Source organism: Colius striatus, chromosome 4 (assembly GCF_028858725.1).
Source record: "Colius striatus isolate bColStr4 chromosome 4, bColStr4.1.hap1, whole genome shotgun sequence".
In the NCBI taxonomy this organism is placed as follows: domain Eukaryota; kingdom Metazoa; phylum Chordata; class Aves; order Coliiformes; family Coliidae; genus Colius; species Colius striatus.
The window spans coordinates 55447666-55472509 of NC_084762.1; the positions used below are offsets into that span (position 1 = coordinate 55447666).

At 36.9% G+C, this 24844-nt stretch overlaps 1 protein-coding gene across 5 annotated transcripts in view; it reads right to left on the bottom strand.

Annotated features, from left to right (window-relative positions):
* The window catches only part of ST18 (ST18 C2H2C-type zinc finger transcription factor), a 50191-nt gene that overhangs the window by 5774 nt on the left and 19573 nt on the right, over positions 1–24844 (bottom strand). For 3 of the 5 annotated variants that reach the window (XM_010208520.2, XM_061995127.1, XM_061995126.1), the window contains 7 exons: positions 17555–17800; positions 11612–11727; positions 8639–8701; positions 7781–7849; positions 2834–2896; positions 2659–2739; positions 1289–1510 (listed from right to left, as the gene is read on the bottom strand). In XM_010208520.2, the coding sequence (XP_010206822.2) occupies positions 1289–1510; positions 2659–2739; positions 2834–2896; positions 7781–7849; positions 8639–8701; positions 11612–11727; positions 17555–17800 (860 nt within the window). The remainder of the gene's footprint in view (positions 1–1288; positions 1511–2658; positions 2740–2833; positions 2897–7780; positions 7850–8638; positions 8702–11611; positions 11728–17554; positions 17801–24844) is intronic. The other 2 variants (XM_061995129.1, XM_061995128.1) reach the window with 1 other exon arrangement.

Here is a 24844-nt window from a genome sequence, read left to right on the forward strand (position 1 = left end):
AAATGGTTGATTTTTGTGTGTGTTTAAAAATGAAAACCAAAAATCCTAACAAATGTGTTGCTTTCACATGGGGAAAAAAAAAACCAAAACAAAACAACCCACCTTTTGCAGGTTAAAGTTAGCTTCATACTGGTTTAGCTGAAAACTAAAGAAATGCTAGTTCTCCAATTTTAAAATGTTGCTTAGCATCCCTGCTCAGAGCAGAAAACTAAAGGAAAGAATGCCTTAAAGCCATAGGTTACTTGCTAAGTTTCAAATGTCCTAGGAAGAATACCATATCACAAGGCTATATTTACTACTTTGTTTTAACTGTCATGATCTTGAGTGTGATTCAGCCTTATGTAGGGTAGAAATAACCTGTAGTATGAGTTGCAACAGTTTACATACTATTATGTTATTTTCTTAGTTATATTCCATTTACAATAGTGTCCTATCGAACTTAATTCAACATAGGATTTAGGCCATAAAGTTAGGGTAACGCTGGACTCCGAGTGAATTTGATTAAATTGCCTTGGATATTTCTTGGAGTGGAAAAGGTGGTTCAGAGCATTAAACAGAAAGAAAGGAAGGTATGGAATATAAACTCAATTGCTATTGCAGACAGAGACTAAACTTTGCCAGGTATAAATTCAGATTCTATAGCCAAATTCTTTGAGTACTATTGATTAAATGTGTTCCAATTATGCTAGTGTTTTCACAGTAATGTATAAAAACATCATGTTTACTGTTACTGGTTGTGTATGTGATTTCTGCTGTGTATTGATAGTTTTTCTTGTAAGATTATTTTAAATTTCAAACTTCTTTAATCCTTTTGAGTTTTTCATGTTTCGGGGGTTTTTGAATGTTTTTTTTTAATATGGTTTTAACTATTTAAACATGTTTATGAAAGCAACTTTTCCACTGGTAGGGGTGAAATTAATAACAGCCATTGCTCTTGCTTGATCTTTTCTAGTGACATTTCAAAGATACTTGCATTTTCCAGAAAAGATATACAGATACAACTCCATAATTGTCTAGGCAAGAGCTCTAGTATAGAAACAGCGATAATCTGAAGAAAAGACCATGTCAAGTCACACTACAATGGGAACATAGAAAAAGAGTAAAAAGTTGATCCCAACTCTCTGGAAGTTATCCTGATCCATATTACTCCAACTACAATGTAAACTATGTAAACTATGTTGTTACTTAAAAGACTGCAGCAGAGTTTACTCAGACTGTAACCTCACATGTTGATAATTCAACAGTGGAATGTTAAGGAAAAATAAAAAAAGAAAACACAAAGTTATACCTTCTGTGGGTGACAAAAACATTATTAACATGACCCAGCCCGTTGCAGCCTGGCAAAGGACAGTGTGGCAGCTCTTGTTTGTTCAGTTTCCAGGATAGTGAAGACCCATTGACGGGACTCTCCTTCTGTCTCTTGGCAGCCAAAGGACAACCAGAAGCAGTGCGATGAGAAGTGTATTTACCTGATATGTGACCTTGGCCATCACAGCCTACCACTGGACATCTACAAAAACACAGCAAAAGAACGCCCGTTTTCACTGGAAAGAACAGGTGAAGACAATCTTAAGTCTAAGAAAATAATTACAGCTGCCTGTGCCACTTGGCATTAATCCATTAAAACTTGGTCCCTGGTGGCACACTCTACCTGACATCCAATTCGTATCAAGCTGAGTTATGGGATTTTGGCTGATTTTAAGATAAGGTAATTTAAAATACAATCAAATATCCTAAGAAACCAAAACATCCATTTATATGGTATTTTATCAGAAAATTGAATTCTATCAGTGAATAAATCAGACTTCCAGAAGTATATGGAAAGTCAAAATTTTCTCAATTCTTTCAACATTTATTGTGACCAGATCTAGGTGACCCTGCTTCTGCAGGGGGGTTGGACTAGATGATCTCTAAAGGTCCCTTCCAACCCCTACCATTCTATGATTCTATGATTCTCCTCTCTATCTTGGTTTTTGGCACAAAACAGAGGGTGGATTCCCATACCTTCAGAACTTGTAACACTTCATGCAAACACTTTCAAATAAAGGTTTCAGATTTTTTTGCACTGCTCTGTTTGTCTTATGCAGCCTCTCATATGTCATTACCAAGTATTAGGAACAACACTGTGTGCAACTAAATCTTTATAGCTATATTTTGGCAGTTATCATTTGCTGATTTTAATGGAACGTACATTCAAGTCAAGCATGTGAATTTCTACTCAGTTTCCAGTTTTCACTTTAAGTTACATTTTTATTTATAGAGGAAAGACAGGAGACATATATTTACACTCTCTGGGACATGTTTTTAAGGTGTCACTCCGAGTTAATTAACTGACATGTTAAGATTTCTCTACAGGCAGAAATAATTTGTTTTCCTTCATTTTGCCAATTTTTCCGACCAAGTGGCACTTTTCTAGTGCTGTTTAAAATAATTGGACTAATGAAAGCAGATATATCAAATCTTCCTCACTGTTCAAGCTCCAAGGTGATTGACTCTACCATCTTCACTAGAAGCAGAAACAGTTGGTTCAGCTCCAGCTCTAGGCCATATCCTCATGAGGCTTAGAGTAACTAGGGCATCCCATTGACACCCCAAGCCCTCAGCTTTATGGGCTTTTCCTCCCCTTTACTTGTGGCAGATCTCTGCATCTGTACTCACTTAAGTTCAGGGTCCTCTTTTTCTTCCTTGGTAGGAGTCACTTTGATACCTCCTTTCCTGGCACGAGGACAACCAGATAAGCTGAAAGAAGCACACAGAATAAAAGCCACCTTTTCCTGCTGCTGTTTGCTAAGAACCCAGAGCCCTGCAGCCTGTGTGATGGCATGGTCTTTACCTTCTGTGGGATGCATAGTTCCCTGTCACATGGCCAGAGCCATCACAGCCAGGTGTCGGGCACCTATGGAATAATACAAGGTGTTTACAAAATACATCTTCAAGGGACACAGTAAATAACACCTACATTCTATTTTTTTTCTTTCTAGGGTGGAAGAAAGAACAGTAGAGCTATTGTTGAGTAACTAAAACTCACCCTTGCTGTTTTTTTTTTAAAAATGATCAGACTTCATTCATATCTTTTTTTCTTTTATAACACAGTGTTAGTAAAGAATGTGAAATTCATTGCATATGATGTGTAGATGTAATTAGTTTATAACTCTGCACCATTTTTCCTTGTAGAAGATCAACACACATACACACAAACACATACACAGAGAAAAGCAGCTTGATATAGATCTATTTGTAAATTTACTGTTGTGTGTTTGCTATTCTTCTGATATTTTCAGGTACAGATATAAATAAGCACTTTGCCAGTATTTGCAGAAGGGGAAATGGAAACAGAGAAGCAGTTCCACTTTTGGGCATCAACAGATGATAGCCAGAATTTGAATTTGATAATTTGTATATTCTAGCACCGTAAGCATACAACAAGACCAGATATTTCTAGTCCTGGATTCAATTGGGCATTCAGGTCTACAACTGGATTATGCTTATGTCTCATAGTTAAGGGGTTTCTCTGTGTGTCTGCAACAAACAAGCCCTTTCAAGTATGAATGTTTAATACTAAAACAGCCGTACAATGAAAAGAGACAAACCTGCCTATTACTGTATTTTTGACAATAATGGGGGAGGGTGGGCTTTTTTCCTGCTGGTGTATATGAAGAGTGTGCTCCCTTCCATCTCATGAGTCCAGATTTTGGTGGGGTTTTTTTTGGGGAGGAGGGGGGTGGGGGAGTTCATGTAAGGCTATTGTATTCTTGTGTGTGTTTTTGGTTTGGTTTTGAGAGAAGAGAAACACACTTTAGCACATAAAGCAGTACAAAAAATATTTACGTTCACAAGTTGTGCCAATCATTTTAAGTTTCTGTATTACACAGCACTCAGTTCTCACGCTAAGCATCCCTAAGAGCCTTTTGAATGCTTTGGTTTTTTACAGAGTATCAGAGTTACAGAAAGAGAAGTAACACAAAACCTTGTATCCAACAGCAATGGAAACTTTCATTGCTCAATAATCTCATAAAGGTCTTAGTTGTTACTGAATCTTTCCTGAGATGTGTAATTTAATCTAGTAATTGGTAGGCTGCCATGGAAAGCTTCTACATATATAATTGTAGTATCACATCCGAACATGCAGGTGTATCTCTTCACAGAATACTTAAAATTGTTTTTCTGTGAACAATTTATTTGTCAAAAATATGATTTCTTTTGGACATGACCAAATTTATTCACCCGTTCAAGTAGAACTCAGCAAATAATTTCAACTGAAGAAAAGGGAGATTCTTTTTTTAAAGGTAATGTCAAAACATTTCATGATGACACTTTCTGAACAAAATATTTTGACAGAATACCATGCCTCATGCTGACAGCAAAGGTAGAGGTGTGGGTTGCAGAGTGCCAGATATGCTCAACTGTGTAGAGCTAAATATTGACCGATCTGAGTGTGGGACAAGGAATAGGCACAATGTCATATGGAGCAAGCAGCAAGGGCAGATGTCTGGAGAGTGTGAATGCTCACAAGTGAATCCAGAACACCTGCCAAATACTATGGGTATTAATTTTGATCACAGATAGACAAGCTATCCACATGGACTGGTCATGGGTTTTAATTCAGTAAGAGCTCTTTGTGGGAGACATTCAGATCATTAATCTGAAAGTTATGGACTTTAAAAATAAATTTAAATCTTCCCATTTGTATTTACCACTTCTGACCACAGTTAGATTTCCCAATCAGATTAAAGTCCAAGATATTCTTGAGGTCATTGCATGTTTGAGGCTGAGATATTATCAATGAATTATCAGATGGTTTTTCAGGTGGGCTATTGACAAATTAATAAGAAACTTCACTATAAAACCTCCTAAACTTGACCATTGGATTTCATTTTCTGAACATCAGTGATATCTTTGTATGGATTGTGCAATTCCACAATACAAGGTACACCGATGATGTATTTCTTTACACAGTCAGTAATCCTGTGGATCTCCATCAGCTTTTAACTGGCTGATGAGTTTGGACTGGTGCCTCATCTTAGAGAGTGATTCTCTGTTTTGGATTCCTGTGCAGAGCTATGAAAATTAGATTTAGATTGGCGGGCCAGAGGCCTCAGAAGCTCAGGATACTCAAGTGGATGTGGGTTACAGATTCTTTTACAATTTGTCAAGTTTATTTTCCAAGAACAAATCTCTCGGTGATTTCCCACTGAAACTCTTACACCTGCATATTGGGTACCTGCTATTTTGTTCTCTTCTCCAACATAGTTGTTTTATCTTTAGGTAAATAAACTACCACTTCAAGTAAAATTGATACACAGAGCTGAAGCTCTAGGAACATTTCTGCTATTTCTAGTGCCTAGAAAGCTCGCACGGATGGTTGAACTTTTAGTAAGGTAAACCCACAGATGTTGGATGCAAAAACTGTTGACTGAAATATGTCATGAAGCCTATGGGATATGGATCAGTATCAACATGTTCTGTGAAACCTATCTGGAAAAACAGCAAGCCTCTCCTAGAACTGACAAATAATCACTGATACAAGTTGCCTAAGGACAGGACTAGCAATTCCTTAAAGTTTCTAAACCATAATAAATATCTTTCTAAAGTACACTTTTCAAATTCTTTAAGGCTTAATATACAGCATTATCAACTCTAGTATGTTTTAATTTTACTTCCTCAGATTATTCTGTGAAAACAAGAATCCTCAGATAAAAAATTCTTGAATCTGACTCAAAGGCGCACGTTCTGAACAGACCTTCCTTATTTCCAAACTGTAGATCACATGGAAGGCTTGTATCTTTCCTGGCTTAGAGTTTGATAATTAAAGCCAAAATCATATCTTGATTCTGGCAATTAAACATGAATAACATTTGGAAAAAAAACCCACATTTTTTTTCATATTCATGCCTAACTACATGAGGGGAGTTTTGTGGCCTGATTCTATGAGTGTTTATGCCCTCTGCTCACAAAGCAAAAGTATTAACTATTGATATTGCTGTATTATACCAGAGCAGGCATGACTGCAGGTTTTGGTGATGATTTCATTTAGACAACATTTACCAAAAGCAAAGGTTTGATTAAAATTTCACCTGAACAATGTTAGCTGGAAGCTAAAATAAGGTAGTGCATTTGCAGAAAATTATTTTATTTAGCCATTTTTCCTTTTGCAAATTGTCTGTGAACAGATTTTGATTTTTGCTCTTTTACTAGTTAATTGAAATTAAATGCTAAGTGTGTTATGCAACATATTTCTGTCTGTGAAATGTTCATGAACTTTGACTTTGTCTTTCACAACTCACTTATTATACATGGCGTACAGTGTGCAGTTTGTCATTTAAGTCATATGCTGTTGCTCCTCTTTCCTTATGGCATGACCAAAACTCTAGAAGCTTTAGTGGAAAAATAACCATATTGGTATGCAAATTTCCTTATTCACACATGAATATGGGGCGGGGGGGAAGGCTGCATGAGGAGCAACTATTCAAAATATTTGTGTGAGTGTCTATGTATGGCAGAAAGCCAACAAAAGCAGGGACGAATATATATGACTCAGCAAATGATTTCAAATTTGTCAGCATTTTCACAAGTCAGCTCCTTACTTCTTGTGCTGCTCTTTTTAAAACAAATTAAGCCTAAATTTCATATCTTTGAGATCATAAGATGGAAAAACCGAATCATTGTGCCAGTGTGTCAGGTTACCTACTGACTTTGGGAACTGCTTTAAGCAGTTGCCTGTACGAATAGTTTCTTTGCCATTTTGCTGCATCTCCAGTGAGTTCGACTCCGTAACTACCATCAGCTCAGCATTTTGTTTATAATTCAAATTGTTGGATTAGAGGATGAGACCACTAACATTTGACTTGAAGAAGCTAACTTGTGACAAACATCTAGTTAAGCCTAAATGTAGTAATTCCTACTATTAATACCATTAGAAGGACATAATAGTGCCATGATCAGACTTTATTTTCTTCTATCTGGACTAGGAATGAACCTAAAGGACAGAAAGGACAGTCATGGGACTCTGCCCTTCTTACACGCTTTCATGAGTTTTTCCAACCCATCTATTATGGGATCCAATTTACAAGTTGCAGAGAGAAAGCTATGAAAGAACTCTAATTATCCTTTCCTCTTCTCCACATCCTTATTAACAAAGCCAATTCAATAACTAGATGTCTGGTTGCCAGTGCCTCTCTTGACTACAGATTTTTGAAATATTCATATGTCCTTATACATCTGTCTATATAGCAGAGACTGCACAGTCCTTTTGTAAGTAACATTTCATGGTGAGAATCATGCCAGCACAAAATCATGTGACTTGATGTCTGTTTGAGTGACTTTAAACTTAGAGTACATGGTAGTGAAGGATAAAAATTTATTTGCAGGAGTTCTGGTCTCATTTTTAGATTTTTTCTAATTACGTTTATTTGTAACCAAATATTTCAAATTTATTCTAACTGGATCAAACTGAGTTATTCACTAGATCTGTCTTACACGTTAGATATTTTCTATTTCTTTGTGATACAGAAATCCTGTGAGAGCTGCATCTTTCCTTGTGTTTATAATTTTTTCTCCCAGGTCCTGGTTAATTAATGACAATGATGGGATACCAAAATGAAGAAAGACAAGTGGAGAAAAGTAAACTCTATTTCACTCAAAAGCCTGCAAACCAATTCACTTAAAATTTTGGAGAAAAGTTTGATGCAACTCAGAGTATTTCAACCAAACAATTGCATTAATGTGTGGAACATGCTGACTCAAGATATATAACAATATTTGCAGTATAACCAATACTTACTTAAGCTCCTGAGAGTTAGCAGCCATAAGGGATTTTAATGTCTTGTCAGCTAATGGGCACCCAGAAACACTGAAAAAGAATGATGTGAAATATTTTACTAAAAAAAGTTTTGTGGGTTTTTTTTCTCTTAGAATTGCAACTTCCAGATAATCTATGTCTTGGCACGGGAAAAAAGATCCTCAAATATTTGCTCTTGGCAAAGGAGGCACAGACAGTATCATTCTGCAGTTCCTAAATTACTGGAAAGATATACAGTTAGTGCCAAAGTTTTCTAAGCCGATATGAAGCTTTACATGGGGAGGCAATGGTACAGAGTCCTTCCTTTATGTTGCCTACAATGAAGAGCAGATAGAGTATCTGGTCCACGTGTCTGGAAAAATGCAGAAAGTGTTTCCATCTTCCTCCCCAAAGGAAAGGCATAAAATTACTGTTTCAACCCCTAGACAGTAGAGTATTGCAAGGAAAATATTTTATGTTTTCAGATTATGCTAGCAGATCTATGAATTTCAAAGCTTTTTATAGAGTTATCTGCAGAAATCTCATTTTCTGCTTCATCATCTGTATAGAGAATGCTTGTACAGTTAGGGAAGTGGAAACTTTGCTAATTGACCTATCTACAGGTCTCAGCTAAGACTTGCAGCAACAGTAATAAGCACATGCTCCTTAACTTCATCAGTCTGTTAAGTTCAGACTTTCGCAAAATATTTTAAAAGCAGGAAAACCAGCCACATTTCTGTATAGATTATTTTCTGCTGATTACTTTTGAATACTTATTCACGATTACTATAAAAAAGTTCAGAGATGACAACAGCTAAAAGCAGCTCTGTTTCCTGCTTTAAGCTTCCTGTTGTTTCTTACCTACGGTGTGAGGCATAGTTTCCTGTTACATGACCGCTACCATCACATCCTGGAGTTGGGCAGCTGTGCAAAGAAGATGCAATGAGAAATTAGAGTATGCATAATACACCACATAACTCACCCTACCTTGCAATGAATTACATAATGATCCTTAGCACATTATGCATCATAACACTACAGAAACTAGCAAAGCTTACATAACGTTACTTCCATTTTTCAATTATTACTTGAAGCATATATGGAAAAAAGTTTTCCTATTTCCACCATGCAAATGAGTCAAAGCCATATTTTTTTTACTTACAGAATGTGAAGCCACCATATTTTGCATAGATTTTTTGGTTACCACTTGGGCTCTTAAAAGGACAGTCTCATTACTTGAATCAAATTTTAACAGCAATTCACAGATTAAGTTTCTGATTTGAAGTTTCTGATTTGACCTCTTATATACACAGGCCAGTGAACAGTAACATTAAAAAAAAAAAGGCAGCTTCTTTAGAAATGCATCCAATCCTTGTCTGCTGACATAAGTGAAAAAATAGGTATTATAGAATAATACCTGGTCTACATGTCTTTTAAATATCTCCAGTGTCTCTACCACTTCCCTGGGCAGCCCACTTCAGTGCCTAACAACCCTCTCAGTGAAAAAGTTCTTCCTAATCTCCAAACTAAACCACCTCTGGTGCAACTTGAAGCCATTTCTTCTCGTTCTGTCGCTTGTTACTTGAGAGAAGAGACTGAACCCCACCTTGCTACAACCTCCTTTCTATGTTGGCTTGCAGAACAGAAAGTGCAAGCTCATGCAGCTGAAGTTCAGAGTGAACACAGAAGTTTTCCGAGATGTTTCTCAACTGAACTGAGAAGTGATACAAAGGTGATATAAATTTAGCACAATATGAACATGTCCCTTTATGCTAAGAGATGGAGGTATATTTGACCTGGAAAAGATGTTCTAGCTTACTTTCCCTCAGTCCTTCTGCAGTCATAGCACTAAACTCATTTATCAAATTAGGATACAGTCCTCTGCAAGAGGTCAAAGTATCTAGAGATGTAAATTCTACATGAAGGGGAAAGGTTAGCTGAATTAAGTATACTTTTTTACGTTATTTTATAACACTCACATGAACACTTCTGAGCAAATTAATAAAGGGCTATCTTTTTTCACTGAGCCCACGGTAAGCAGAAACTATACAAAATCTGATAGCTGGTAATGAATAAGGGGTACCTGAGATCCTCACCTGACTATTTTTTCTGAGATGTCAAGGTGTTAGGAACTTTTTCAAATTTATAAACAATAAGCACAGGAAGCAGTGTTTATAAATTACTTCACTGCAACTTGGTTGAACATGTCAGAAAATTTTTCTCTGCAAATGCTTATGTCATTTTAAAAACTTCCTCATGATGGAGCCACCTGTACTGAATTGTCCTGTACAAATCGTGAGCTCAATGAGATCACAAAATTGCAGTCTGATCCCTACATCACCTGTAGATTCTTAAAACTATTTAATATTTAATTTTCTGGACAGCTAAAATTTAGATGTCTATTTCTACTCACTTTTTGAAAATAATACAGTAAAACCACTGTAAGCTGATCATTGTCTTAGTAAATAGTCTGGGTATCATTATTTAGGAGAGTGGAAAAGTATTTTACAAACATCTCAAACCAGGTCAATATCACAAAGGAATAAATATTACAAAAGAAAATCCATTAGTCTTCAGCAAATAAACTCAATGATTTTTGTATGCATTTGTTTTAGAGGAGGCAAAACAAACCTGACCTGTAGCAATTTAGGTCATGAACTACAACTACACATATAATGTGAGAGTAGACAAAATGTAGACTGCATGACATGAGGGGAAAGAATCAGTCTTCACAGCAACTTGCCCCAGGGAAATGTAATTTCTAGAGACAGAGGCAGATCTAACCTATTCAGTGTCACTGAGTCTGGGGAGCAGCACATAAGGTGATGGGATGCAACTCATTTATGAGTGAGCCTGCAGTGATTGTTATGGACTATCATCTCTAAGCAATATGGAGTGCATTTGTCTGGAGAGATCTGCTCTGATTCGGGACAGAAAGAAAAGTGCTATAAATGATTGCTAAGTCCTAGTTGACTACTACAGTGAAAAAACTCTATTGATATCCAAATGGTGGTGATGTGAATCTAAAGGGATTTTGTGAAGAGCCTAGACAAGATTTTAAAAAGTGATAAGTGTTATGATCTGGTTGGGACAATTCTACTGAAAGGATTCTAAACTGAAACAAGCTGTTGCATGCAGAAAGATTTAATGGAAATATCCTATTGTTTTGCAGTTTTAGATAGAAAGCTTTGGAACTTAAGATAGAGCAATTGAGTCTCCGTACTTTGGAAAACATGGTATTAACCCATTGTCTGAGAGTGTGAATTTGTACATCCATTGAATTTTCATCAGGACAGAATAACTAACTGCTCTGAAGGAAGAAGGTAAAGGACTTAGATTTCATACAGGTTTGCAAAGTCTGGGACAACTCCTGTCTTGTGTTTTATATTTTTATGAACTTTGTGTGTTACCTATCTAAGAAATCCACAGCACTTATCTGCAAACTCTCAACAGTGGATCTAAAACAATGATTGTCCAAATGAAGTTTATTTAATGACATAAGTATTAGCACAGCCAATCTGTAGCAGACTAAAATCCGTGTGTTTGGCAGAAGGAGCTGCTGCCCATTTGCTGCCTATCAATCTGAGAAATAAGGAGTGATATTCTACATAACATTAGTCATGACCAGATCCCTAGGCCTACCCTAGCTTGTTTCAGCTGCAGACCTAATGTCTGCTCAGTTACATAGACACAACAGGGAACTAACTACCTGCAGTGAATTGTCATGCAAGTCTCCTCATCAGCTCATGCAAACCTATTACAAACCAGAACTCAGAAGAAGATATGGTCAGTCTTTAGGAAGCAGAGGAAAACATGGGATTTTTTGTGACTCACGTAATGAGCTCCTTTTTGAGATCTCTGGAATGGACCTTGGGTTTAGGACTTGGTATGGAGACATCTCCTGGATACTTCTTTTCCTCCATATTTTCTGGAGAGCTGACTGGATCTTTCTGAAATGTTAGATCAGAATGTGATAAAAGTTTCTCTCTTCAAGGCCTCTCGTATATTCAGTAAATAACTTCCTGTGGTAATAAAAAAAGTCTCTTGGAAAACATTAAAATAAAAGTCTTAAGAAATGATGGAGAGAGTTGAATTTTGGGATCTTGTAGGCAGCCTTTTAAAAATGTTCAACTGTGTATCTGTGAAAGGATTTGTGAAGGCAGATGATGTTTTAAACTGTGCATAGGGAAGAATTAGTTTAGATTTATAGAATGGTGATAAAGGCCAAAGATAAACACCCAGAGAAAATAAATCAATTGTTGCATACAAAGAGCCAAACAAGACTTCAGTATGCTCTTATATTTTCTGTGTAAGTACACCACTGAGTTTTGTATACAGTTGAAGTGAGTATCACTGAATGGTGAATTACAAAATTACAAACATAAATTTTAGAAAAACCTGTTGTACATAAACAGATGTAAATGAAAACCTTTTTAGGTCTGAAGAATGGAATGGCTTGTTAACCAAAGGGCAAAGTTCTGTCTTATAGTAAAACAGGTAGCAGGCTGCCAAAGGTGACTCTCGATCATTACTATTTATAGATTATCACTGCTACAGTGCTAACCGATGGATTATATAGACCAGGAATATTCACTTGCTTGGGAAGGCATTTTGGAAATCTGGAGCTCTAAAAAGAAAATTACATTTTTGTTTTCTGAAAAATCTTTTTTGATCACATCAGAATATACTTCAGTTTGTACTGGTTTGAGTATTAATGCATTTAATTATGATTTTTTTGAAGGAGAATCACCTTTCTGAAGGAATGCTTTGTGGATATCCTATCATTCAGGAAAAGACCACAGCATCAGTTACCAAATCTGTATTATCCCTTCTAAGACTTGGTTTTGTAACTGCATTCCAATACTTGAGTAGGTATCGCCCAGCGATTACTTTCTGTAGCAGCAGAAACTGCTGCCTCTGGTTGAGGGGAGAAGCACTCAGCTCCTGCTAAACTCATAGGGCTGGTGTCATAGATGCTCTGGGCTTGTTCAGTTGATGAAGGTGCCAGGACAGAGAGACAGGGATGTCTGCAGAGTTGTTAACACAGAGCAGAGGGCCGAGGAGAATCTGGACTGAAAATGGAGATTCTGCCTGATGGGACTTGTAAGCTCTGCGGGGGTGTTTCTTCTGATAAAGCTTCCATATGGTCCTCAGTTCTGGCAGCTCATCTTTGCCTGTTTGGAGACTCGATCTTCAATATGACTTCCTTCTGCTTTCTGGTACTGGCTACCTACTGCCTACGGAAACTCACACTACACATACATATAGAAATCATGTCATATTATTGCTGTAGCAATTACTACCAATTTTTGCAACCACATTTGTGGGGTTAGTTTGTTTGGGAATAATCTCATCTGCTACAAATATAGAAAGAAAAAATGCATATATTCAGCTTTTCTAAACACTTTTTCATAGTAATTATTTTAAATTAAATTAAAGCCTGATAAATTTTAGGCATTTAAAGCTTTCCTAAAGGAAAACTTCAGATAAAGAGCAACAGAGAAAATTAAAGACAGTGATAGGTAGTGTTAAAATGTTACCACAGAAATAATAAGTAATTGAAAGTCCTTCAGATATAGCAACTAAAATACTAAAACCCAAAAGTGAAAAAAAAATGAATGCCATCTTTGTTCAAGAAACTTCAAAAGCTGTTTTCCAATGCTGAACTGAATCCTGGTTCCAATGGCTGATGAGGGTGTTTTTACTACTGCAAACTGCAGAATGGAGATCTGAGTTCCTGACTGTGCTCAGGAGTTCTGACCTGCCTTTCTTACCAACATCTCAACGCAACTCCTACAGAGATCACCAGCGTTAGCCACTGTCAAACTAAAAACTCCCCAAAGAAACAACACAATGGTAACCCTCTCTCACCAGGTGGAAGGTGTCAGATGTCAAAATAACTTCAAAAACACAGGTAAAGCAGTTTCCACTTAGTGTAATGGAGGTTGAGGATGATTGGCTTATGAGTTTCCTCTCTATCAGGTGATAGGCTACATCTGTATCACTGAACTGAGGACCAATGCTATGTTTCTAAAAATTTAGTGTGTGTCTGCCGGATGCTAACTATATATCAAGACCAGACACGCATCAGTCTCTTCCACTTCTTGTCAAATGTCCAACTAAGAGGATCTTGGAGAAGAGGGTGGTAGAAAGACCACTCTAGCACTCCACTGGGATCCTGAACTGTGTGAACTGCACCTGCAGCAAGCAAGAGTAGCTGTAACTGTTTGTGTTGCAGGGTTTATTGATGTTTTCATATATATAGCTTGTGTTTATCTCAAATGAAGGATATCTCTTGATCTTTTTCTAGTGATGGAGCAGAAATATGTGTAAGTTATTCATTATGTGACTGTCTGATACCTGCTGCACATAGAGGACTGATTGAGAATAACACATAGCAAGGCTTGACAAACCACTACAGTATTGCAGTTCATAACCTCATTTAATGATGTTTCACTGAATAATCTAATAAAAATTGCAAGATTGCAAGATGAATGTTGACACGAGAACATCTACAGCCACTAGCATAACTGATGGTAGTGTGTAGAATTGCAGTATTTAAAATTTTATCTTTGAAATAATTCATTTTTTCAAATCTTGATTGTGAATTTTCTGAGTTGACTGGTTAAGATTTGTAATATTTTTAAACCAATAGCTCTGCACACACATTTATTTAAAGATGTATTATTTCATAGTGACTCCTCATTTAAAAAAAGAAAACATATAATAAGAATGAAAGTGGGAACATGGTTTGCTTCCTAGTTAACATCTCTGAGTGTATATTTCCCATGAATGAGGGACACGTGCAGATATTTAAACAGGTGGTATTTTCAATATTGTCTTAGCACCTTGTGGAGCACTTGGTATTATTCAAGCATCATAAAATCTTCACATGGGTAGAAACTGCAAAAGGAAACCAGTGCAAAGGGAATGAAGATAAAGGAATACCAAAACTCAGCCTTTCTTGGACCCTACATGAATACATATGGCCCAAAAAGGACTTATATCTGAAACAAGTAGGCCAGACCTAGAGATCAGATATTTTTTTGGTCCTCTGCACTTAGAACTGAGTGTAGAGCATTATGCTTTGGCATATGTGCTTCTCCTGATACTTAACTAGAGAGAGAGAGCTAATCCTTTGAGAAAACACCTTTAGCACCTCTCACTTTTTGGTGATGATCACTCTTAGGTGATAATAATCATGGCTAGTCAAGTCCAACCATATGCATATTTTTTCCTTTCCTATTTAAATGGATTTGCAATTAGATGCTATTAAAATTCCAAAGAATTCCAGACTCAAAGAAAAATCAGAACCAGCCCATTTGATCCAAACACTATTTTCTGCAAAGAGTATGTGTGCATTCATGCATGCACACTACAGAAAGAAAAGCAAGCAAAGAAACTCCATTAATATACAGATGGAAGTTTATATTGATTTCAGCAAAGACCAGAACATAATGGTAACATGAATAACAGATAATAGCATCTGGCACTTTTAACATTTTTAAGCCCTGAAATCTTTGGAGAACTGACAGTTGAACTAACTGACAGCTCCAGTTATTTCTCGGTGCTTTCCTTTTGGAGAGATTTTGAGCTTTTTCCAAATTCAGAATTCTTTTTTTTAAGGGGGCATCTGGACAGGCTATTTTGCTGAGAGAGAGAGAGACAATATTTTCTGGAAATTACCACCAAAATTAAGCAACTGTTGTGCATATGAACCAGATAACAATGAATTAGAAATAGATATAATCAGTCATTTTCTTTGCATGAGGTTAACTGCCAGTCTTCAATTTGCAAAACAGAGCCTCTAGCCCTGAGATCACTGGATGTGTCAGTGCTCCATGTGATGCAAAAAAGCTCATAGCAGAGGTCTGAGGTCAGATCCTTGGTTAAGAACAAACTGTACGGCATCAAAGTAGTGAGTGTAACGGACAAGAGTGCCTGGGCATTGTCGGGTAGTCTGCTGGTGCTTTCAGCTCCCTGTGTCATTAAATAAGAGGGAAATAGCCAGCCACCTATCATGGTCTTCTGAAAGTTGAGCAGGGACTGAGTGGATGCAAAGGTGCTCCTTCCATAGCTCTTGATGAGCTTCTGTGGCAGCAGGGAGGAGGACCAGCAGGACAGGCCTCCTGCCAAGTCTGCAACACACCGATTGATCCCCTGCAGCAAGGCGGTTCTCTCAAAGGGGGATGTGCTTGTGCATTATGCGGCATGAATGGGGAAGAGCCCAAGCCCTCAGCCTACTGCCTCCTTTCAAAGCCACTGATGCAAGGATTGTGCCATCCTTGCTGAGGTAAAGAACATCATCACCACATCCTGCTCTTCAAGACAACCCAGACTACAAGAATTGATACACCCTGGAGAAAATTGTCTCAGTGATCTCATTATGACAGTTCTTCACAAACCTGGATTCCTTTTATTTCTGGGTACTTTTGGAATTGGAGGCCTGGATGCTCTAAACTCATCACTAAGTGAATTTACACCTGTCTATGTCTCCTTGAAGTGCCAGTTTTGATAGTTGGACAAAACATCGTTTTCTAATAAATGTAATGTTCAAAAGCTATTATTTGACATATAAAAGTAAGTAGGGAAGAAATGTGTTTGAAGCCGAAGTTACATTCCAAATTGGGACATATTTTATTCTGCTTCAGATAGCTGTCACTCAGGCTTGTCTATGTTATTTGCCAAGATTTTATCTAATTAGCCTTTAAAGGTGCTGATGATCCATTCCTGATTTAAGAAAAATGCAAGCAATCCATATTCTGATAGCCCGGTAGAAGAGAAAAATCCAAAACAAAACAAACTTGCAAATAAAAAGAAAGACTATGCTGCTGTGTTGCTAAGATAGGATAAGTAGACATGAAAGAACAAAACAGAAACTAGAATAAAATCAAAACGATTGTCAGTTTGGAAGTGGCAGTCTAAAAGATTATCCGTAAAAGCTGGAAAACTGCTAAATATAAATATTTGATGAAAATTTAGTTGTTTATCTCTGTTCTTGCAACTGCATTTTCAAGTCTGTGCTATTGCATTTCCTAGGATAGATTGAAAAGAAGACACCTTACATACTCACAGTTTTTCTGTGCTGTTTCCTTATTGGATAAAATAATATCACAATTGGTGGAAGTTATGTACATATCCCTTGTGCTACTAGTTGTAACTAAAGGCTTCAGAAATTCCTAGGGATTTTATATTTTTGGATTTGTACACTCAGATTAAATTCTGGACCATTGGATTCATTTGTGAGATCGAAGACTCACTGGCAGACATTTCTTGAAGTAGATTACAAGTAAAATAAAAAGTATCTGAAACAATACTGCAAGTAAGATTCTAAACATATGTTAAAATGTCTAGATAATGAATTATTTACAATTATAAATAGTTGGTGTGCAAAAAATTGCTTTCTTGTCCATCATGAAAAAAAATAGCTTGCTTTGGTTTTGACTTGTTGTTTTGTTTTTTCTTTCTGTGTGATGCATAGACCTTTTGATTGTATGTGCTACAGGGCTGAGACATTAGTAACAAAATTTTAAAAGCATCTTTAATGGTGGAAATTTTTGATTTCCTCATTTAAGAGATTTACAGACATTCATAAGTAGACTCTGAGAGCACAATTTTTCAGAGTGAATAGTGACTTTTTTATACCACATCCAAGTGGGCACTAAAGCCAGCTAAACTTTCACAAACCTCTGCCTATGGAAATCAGATTAGTCATCCTGAAGACCATTAGATGGCTACTCATCCAAGGTTTAAAGTCACTCAGAAACAAAAAAATACCTCTTTTTCATCTTCCTTCCTGCCATGACTCTTGCTATAGTTGATTGGTGTATCCCAGCCTTCCTGTTCACAAAGAGCCTGGTAGAAGGCTGCATTTACCAGGATGCTGCTTGTTTTGAAAGGAGAAGAGGAAGGAGTGGGAAGTGTTGTGCTGGAAGAGGTGAGAGGCATAACTTTGTCTTGGCTTCGATTCTTTTTCATGCTCAAATCCAGAGTGCCGTTTTCATCCACTTCTATCTCAGCTCCCTGACATGCAACAGGAAACAGAGACATGTTTAGATATAGACATGGTGAGGCTGCAATATAACCATGTGGTGCTTTTAAAGGATAAATATAAATGCACACTTTTATTTAAATGTATCTGAATCTAAAACCAGCTTTTTGATTTATATCAGTTAATGTCTAACTCTTAGCCAGACTTGAGTAGCTTCAGTAATGGCATCCCTGCATCTCAGCTTAAGCATAGTAAGTAGAATTTAAATAAGATGCCTTTAAAGCATAACCTATACACCCTAAATCTAGTTTTATTTAAAAAAGTTTAGCTTTAAATCTTCTTGATCTTTTCACTCTTACAGAGAACTATGACCCCAATTCACATTTAAAAGCATTAATGCATTTTTTAGGTCATCAACAGCGTTAATATTATATATACTCCCTCCCCCCCCATATCCCAGAAATAATACAACATCTGCATCATGGGGGAGAGAAGGAGGGGGGAAGAAATATGCCTAAAAGTAGCAGAGTAGGAGAAAATTTCCCTAGTGTTTTGTACATCACTCAAAGTGACATATTGTCTTAATCATAGTTTGACTAGGCCACTAAAGCACAGGTCTCCACTGAGACTGCTAACCTGGGAGCCACAGGAGGATCTTTTGGACATTTTCTCCGATACAGACCTTCAGCATGAGTTAACAAAGCCTTTGCTACAACAAAGAGCAGTCTCTGATTGCAGGGGTATGTGCAGTTTGGGGAGAAATCCAGCTTTTCTTTCCAAGCGGAGAGAAGCTCTCAGAGCAGCTGCTGCTCACAAGAAGGGACAAGTGCTGTTCTGCAGTACAGGAAACAAGGGAAGGAAAGCTCACTGTTCTGCCTTACCCTGTCTGACCATAGAAATAGAGTGCAAACTCCTTTTCTTGTAATACTGAAAAGCTCCTGAAAGTGCAACTTACTAATAAAAGCAACAGAAGATGTGCCCTCATAATCAATAAGTAACACTGCATATTGCCAGATTTTGTATATGGAGATAAGACTAGTCCTTGTTACTGCCAACAATTCATCAAGTTAAGTAGGTGAAGAGGTGAAGAGGTAGCTTCTGGAGGAGCATTTAGTAGTTTAGTTCTGTGTCTTCCACCTGAAGAAGGTGGAAAATATTCAGACTATAGAAAGAAATAATAATATCAGAGATCTTCACATGTAGAATGCTATGATTAATGCTGTTATATGTTTTCTCATTATTGTCTTCACTGATATTTTTTATTTTCATCACCACAAAACTAAGATACCACTTGAGAATTTGTGGCTAGATATGTTAGGTGTTGTACAGCTGTAGGACACAGTCACATAAACCCATATTTAGATTTTCTACCTTGAGTGATATAAAACTAAACCCACAGGGTATGTGAATTGCCTAGATTCTCTGTTGTAGATGGAAAAGAGACAAGTGTGTCCAAGGGACAGGATTTTCCATTTTTGTTAGACCCCTTCCTTAGGAAAGAAAGGGTCCCTTTCTATTTCTTCCCATTGACTATTGCTGGAGCTAGATGATTAGTCAACCATTTAACGGTTAAAGATAGGGAAATGAAACTTATCCTTGCTGCAAGATCTGAAAAAGAGTTGTAGTGGAACAGGGAAACCTTCCCCTGTGCTGAAAGTGTAGCATGGCCGCCCTGGTTGGACCGAAGGCACAAGCTTCCCTCATGCACCCTTGTCTTCTACCACTGGCAGTGGTGGCTGATTTAAAGTTAAATGTATCTGGATGAAATCTTGCTATTCAGAAGGAAAACATTGCTAGAAGATGAAAATGTAGGGCCCAACGATCTCTCCTTACTCAGACAGCCTGACTCCATTTTGTATCCATGTGCCTAAGACAGATGCCCACCTAGACTGAAGCACTATCCAGCCATCTGCTTGCCCCTGGTTCAGAAACTCGGGCACCTCTCATGCTTGCTTCTCTTGCATAGCAAAGTTAGATCATATAGCTTAGAAAGAGAGATGTTTTATTATATTTATGGGAAGTAAATACACTTCTAATATGTTCATACTAAGACGCTTTAGTTATATCTTTCTGCCCCTTTTTAGTAAATAGTTTAATCTCCTGCGATAGTTTTAAGCCCTGAATTTGACAGTGCAGCTTATCCTGGATAATAACTTAGTAACCACAACATCTTATGCCATCTGTATAATATCAAATACATTTTTATACCAGCATTAATAAACCTTAGTTACAAAAATCCAAGATATTAACTATATCAGTGCCAAGCACACACTCCAGAATCTGACAATGTAGCTCTGCCATGATCGCCCCAGTGTTTTTTGGCATTATAGTTGATATGTAACTATAGCAATGAAACAGAGCTACAGTAATCAAGTTTAATGACCAATGTAAAGTAAAATGCTAAATATTGTAGTTGCTGACATTTTTCATAATAAAAAAACTTGGGTTAAGTCTGCACAACCAACATTCACATAAAATTCCAGACCTCTGTGACAGATGGCTTAGGAAAAGAAGCCATGTGACTGGGCTGCAGTAGTTTTATAGTGCAAAACCCATAAATAGTGCAGATTCTCTGTCACTGACAAAATATCTACTACTCAGAAGGCAACACAAACAACAAAAAGGACCAAAACTAATCACGGTTCCCTCCTCGATGAAACTGAACATAGAAAAATATCAGGGCATGTGTTGTCTCTGAGAAACAGATACCATTAGCTGTGACGAGGAGCTTTGGCTGATAAGTGGAACATTTCCTAACGTGGATACTTAAAGCTTCCTGAGCACTTTCCTAAAATTCATGTAGAAGTTGAGTTGTCCAACATGTACTTAATTCTGATCAGGGAAGGCTGAGTTTCTGTGTTTGTGAAGTGGCGTACAGATGGGGTTTAAGTGAGCTCACAGATGCACACAACAATTAAATACAGCCACTGAAAAAAATACCGCTTTTGTCCATTGCAGAATGGATCACACGTTTACAGCATGGCTTTTTATTCAGAATGGTGTAAAAGAGCTATCCCTTTCCTGCCTTCATAGCAAACTCCAAATGGCAGAGCAAAAAAAAGAGAGTCAGAGATACTGCTCCAGCTTAATTCCTAGTTTCATCCTACCCTCCTCTCAATATGTCTCCTTTGCTTGTTTTACCATGTTTATTTTTACATTAATTTTAAAATGGAACTAAAAAGGAAAAATGGTAAAAAACACTAGAACAGTATGACATACTGACAGAAAATGGTACTCATTATGCTTAGCTCAGACTTGTAAAGGCTGTGTTCTCCTCAATGGAGGCAAGATCTTATTACTGTCAACTCTAGTGCATGTGTGAACAGGCCTATATTTATCCATTTATCATGACATATTTAAAACATAGCTACCAAAACAATGTAAAGTGTTCTGATTCTTCCCTAAAAATATCAGCAAAATAAGGACACAAATCTATCTTATTATTTCCTAACATGTTACTTTGCAGCTGTGTAAATCTTTGGAGCCTATTTTGATATTATTTACATTTACACTTACACTGATGTAAACCAGGAAAAATCCACTGAAAAAAGAAAGAAAAATCAATGAGAATGAGAAGATACACACAGTAATTAAATTCAAGTTACTCCTTATCTACTCCCACATCAGTGACCGTGTGATCACTCCCACAGCTTTTACATGCAGCCAGAAAAAGAACTCCGGAGAAAAATTACCGATGTATGTTTTCTCTATTTGGGATCGGAAGGTAGAAGTTGTACTCTACTATGAACAGTTAACTAAAATGAAGTCTAATATAAAGATGTAAATAACAAAAAAATAGCTCTATCCTCTTCAAAGTGCTTTAAGTCAGGCTTTTTCACCCTCCCTTATTTTCTGACCTCAGTATTACAGAATATTTTCTGTTATGTTATTAAGTCTTGTCCTTAGAACTGAACTACATTGTTAAGGCAATAAAGGATGTTGTTTTTTGTGACAAGTAATTCCTGCATTTTTCATGTTTTTGATCCATCTGATCACTTACATTTAACACTCTGTAGTGTGTCTCCAGTAACAATTACAAGCTAAGTTTTATGTCATAGCTGGATCAGAAAGAGTGAATTATTATGTCTGCATGAATCTTACTTCAGACCTTTGACCTTGGGGAGATTGTGTCATTACATATAAGGGGTTTTATATATTCTCTGGTTGGCAGCAGCCGTACAACTCAATACTAAGTCTAATGAAACAACATTATCAATGATTTTTGCAGTCTTAGCTAGCAGTTCAATCTTATTTGGAAAGCTCAAATGAGCTCTTCAGTTCTAGTATTGGGAGTATCTCTGAAACCAGCATCTTAGCACATATATGAATACTATCTTTAATGCAATTCCATCCAAAAGAGTACAGTCATTTCTATTCCCAGCGAATAAAAATTTATGCACCTCTTCCTCAATTCTTCAGGCTTAAATTTAAGTAACAGAGTTCTGCAGCAGCAAATTAAAATACATATTTGAATCAAAATAAGAGAGCTTGTAACCGGCTTGCAACATTTGGGACAAAAATGAAAGCACAATTTCAGCCCAGAGCAATTCACAAATTAAAAAAGAGCTAGCCAAGAATATACTCAAGTAGCAAGAAGCACAGCAGTACAACAGGATGGAATCTAGTGATATTCTTGGCTGATTTTTCATCCGGTATTTAGGGTTTAAGGTATTTGGAGTAAAAGACTGCCTAACAAATGTGCTGAGCATTAACTACATTGTTGAAATAATTGATGTGATTATCACCATCATCAATATCCAAGAATGGAGAGATGACATAATTTTGCTCAAAACCGGAATTTTAAAAATTTTTAGTGTCTTTTTTTTTTTGTTTTCTTTCAAGACGTAGTGTGCATATGCCATTTTGTCTAAATAGGTGGGAAAAACACCCAAACAGTCAACAAAATGTATGGCAAGCAGTAGTGATGTGGATACAGATAAACTGTATTGTTTACAGCTACCTCTATGAGACATGAATTTGGTGAGAGATGTAGACAGGGAGGATCCCTGGATGTTATAATGATGTAGACTTTTGCACTGTGCTACAGATTGCAGAGTAAGCCTTCTAAGGGAGTCCTTCTGTTGATTTCAATGGGCATTGAAGCAATATAAACTACAAATGTAATGCAACCAGGAGAGTGGTTGGGGCACTGACCACATAAGAATCAGCTGATCAGGGTTGCATTCAGAGGGGCAGGTGGGGGCTAAATGACTCAAGTAATGTAACACATGATTAAATATTTTTGAAAATGGTTATCATCAAGATATTTGATGGTCATATTATTTCATATGAAGTTGACAAATAAGTCACAGAGAAAGTTTAGGATCCATTTCACTGCTCATATCAGAATGAATTTACTCTATAAATTGCTTAATCATTTACACACATAATTTTAATCTTGAGATATTTGGCAGATGATCTTTGTACACTAAATCTCTTTGGAAGTTTTGCTTACCAATCGTACTGTTAATGTGTAATCTGATTTCCCTGCCTTTGCCACCCTTCTCTTTTTGGCTTAGACTCTCTCTTTTTAGCTGATACATAGAGAATGTGAGATATATATTTGAAAAAAACATTAAATTAATGAAATGTAGTAGTGTCTTGTAAAAAACATTTACTTTTTCTTTTAAGTGTTATCTATACTTACAGAAAAGTGGTTAACATTCAAGTTAAAACATCCAACTTTTACATAAAAAATGGACAGCACTTTGGAGGTCAAGAAATAAAACTACAAAATGTTGGCACTACAAAATGTTTTGGTGTTATCTCCTGTTTAAGAAAGTTGACATACACATACACCGAGTGAGTACAGGAAAATGACATTTGCTTGGTATGTTTGAAGCTCAAGTTCTGCACAATAACTTTTTTTAATTCTCACAATTGTGTAACTTGCAAAGTATTTCCTGGACTTACAGGGAATCATCTGCCTTCTCATATATCCTTTCTCTACCACTGCACTGCTTCTCACTTGCATTTTTGTGGCTTGGATTGCTGGGACCCTGCCTGATGTTCATATAAGATGATTACAAGTCAGGAACTTTGATCTGCTAAAGTATGGATGATGCTAATCAGGTTTTCTTAGGCAAAGAAACAAAGGGATGTGACAAGGGTCAGGACTAAGAGGTCTGATACTATTGGGTTCTGAACACAGCCACCTCACACAGGTATTTTCAGACCTGGGGAACCTGTGTACTATCAAGAGTAGAGAAGGAAATAATTAAATCTGTAATCATCTGTTGATGTTGCATTATTTGAGTCCAGACACTAATAAAGTATCAAAAGATGGTTTTTTTTTTTTTAATTTAAAACTTTGTAAGATATTCTAGCAGTTAAACATTTACCTTTGCAGCTAATATCAGCTACAAAAAAATTATGAAACTGATAAATAAATAGTAGTCTCTTTTAAAATATCCTTATTTTCTGCTTCATATTATAAATTGGAAAGCACCTTTGTTGAAGAGAATATGGTGATTTATTTTCATAATTTTTTGTTTGCATTCAGTATGATAAAAGTAATAAATAGCCAAAATCAAATAAAAATGGGTTTTGTGTGGTTTTGGCCACCAAATCTGTTTGGGGCTTACTTGCCTATGTTCCGGCCAAAAGCTAATTCTGATTCTTCTATCAGATGTTTTGTAGCAGTATGCCCTCCAGAAAGTCTGGCAAAAGTGGAAACAGACAGATAGCAAGGTATGCAGGTGATTTTTTTTTTAGGCTGGATTGCTGGCTGTGAAAAAAAGAGTAACGTATGTGCCCCAAGTGTCCCTCCAGATCGTTACCGTTATGTTCACTTCCACTCAAACCTTCCCCATGATTTGGCAGTGGTGAAGCAGGTATGGAGGAGAAAATCTTTGGGTTATGCCTAGTCCCTTTACTGCTCTTCTCTGGCAAGAAATTCTATTGTTGAGGTCAGCCAAAGGCTGCAGGAATTTAATCCAGTCATTGGCATTAGTTTCCATTTCCCTGCTAGAAGAACTGGTAGAAGGACCTTTCTATAGCAGATATCAGGGATCTGTAAAAGGTTCTCTGAGCAATCTTTTGGATAGATAATGTCTGAGTCACACAGGATGCATGTG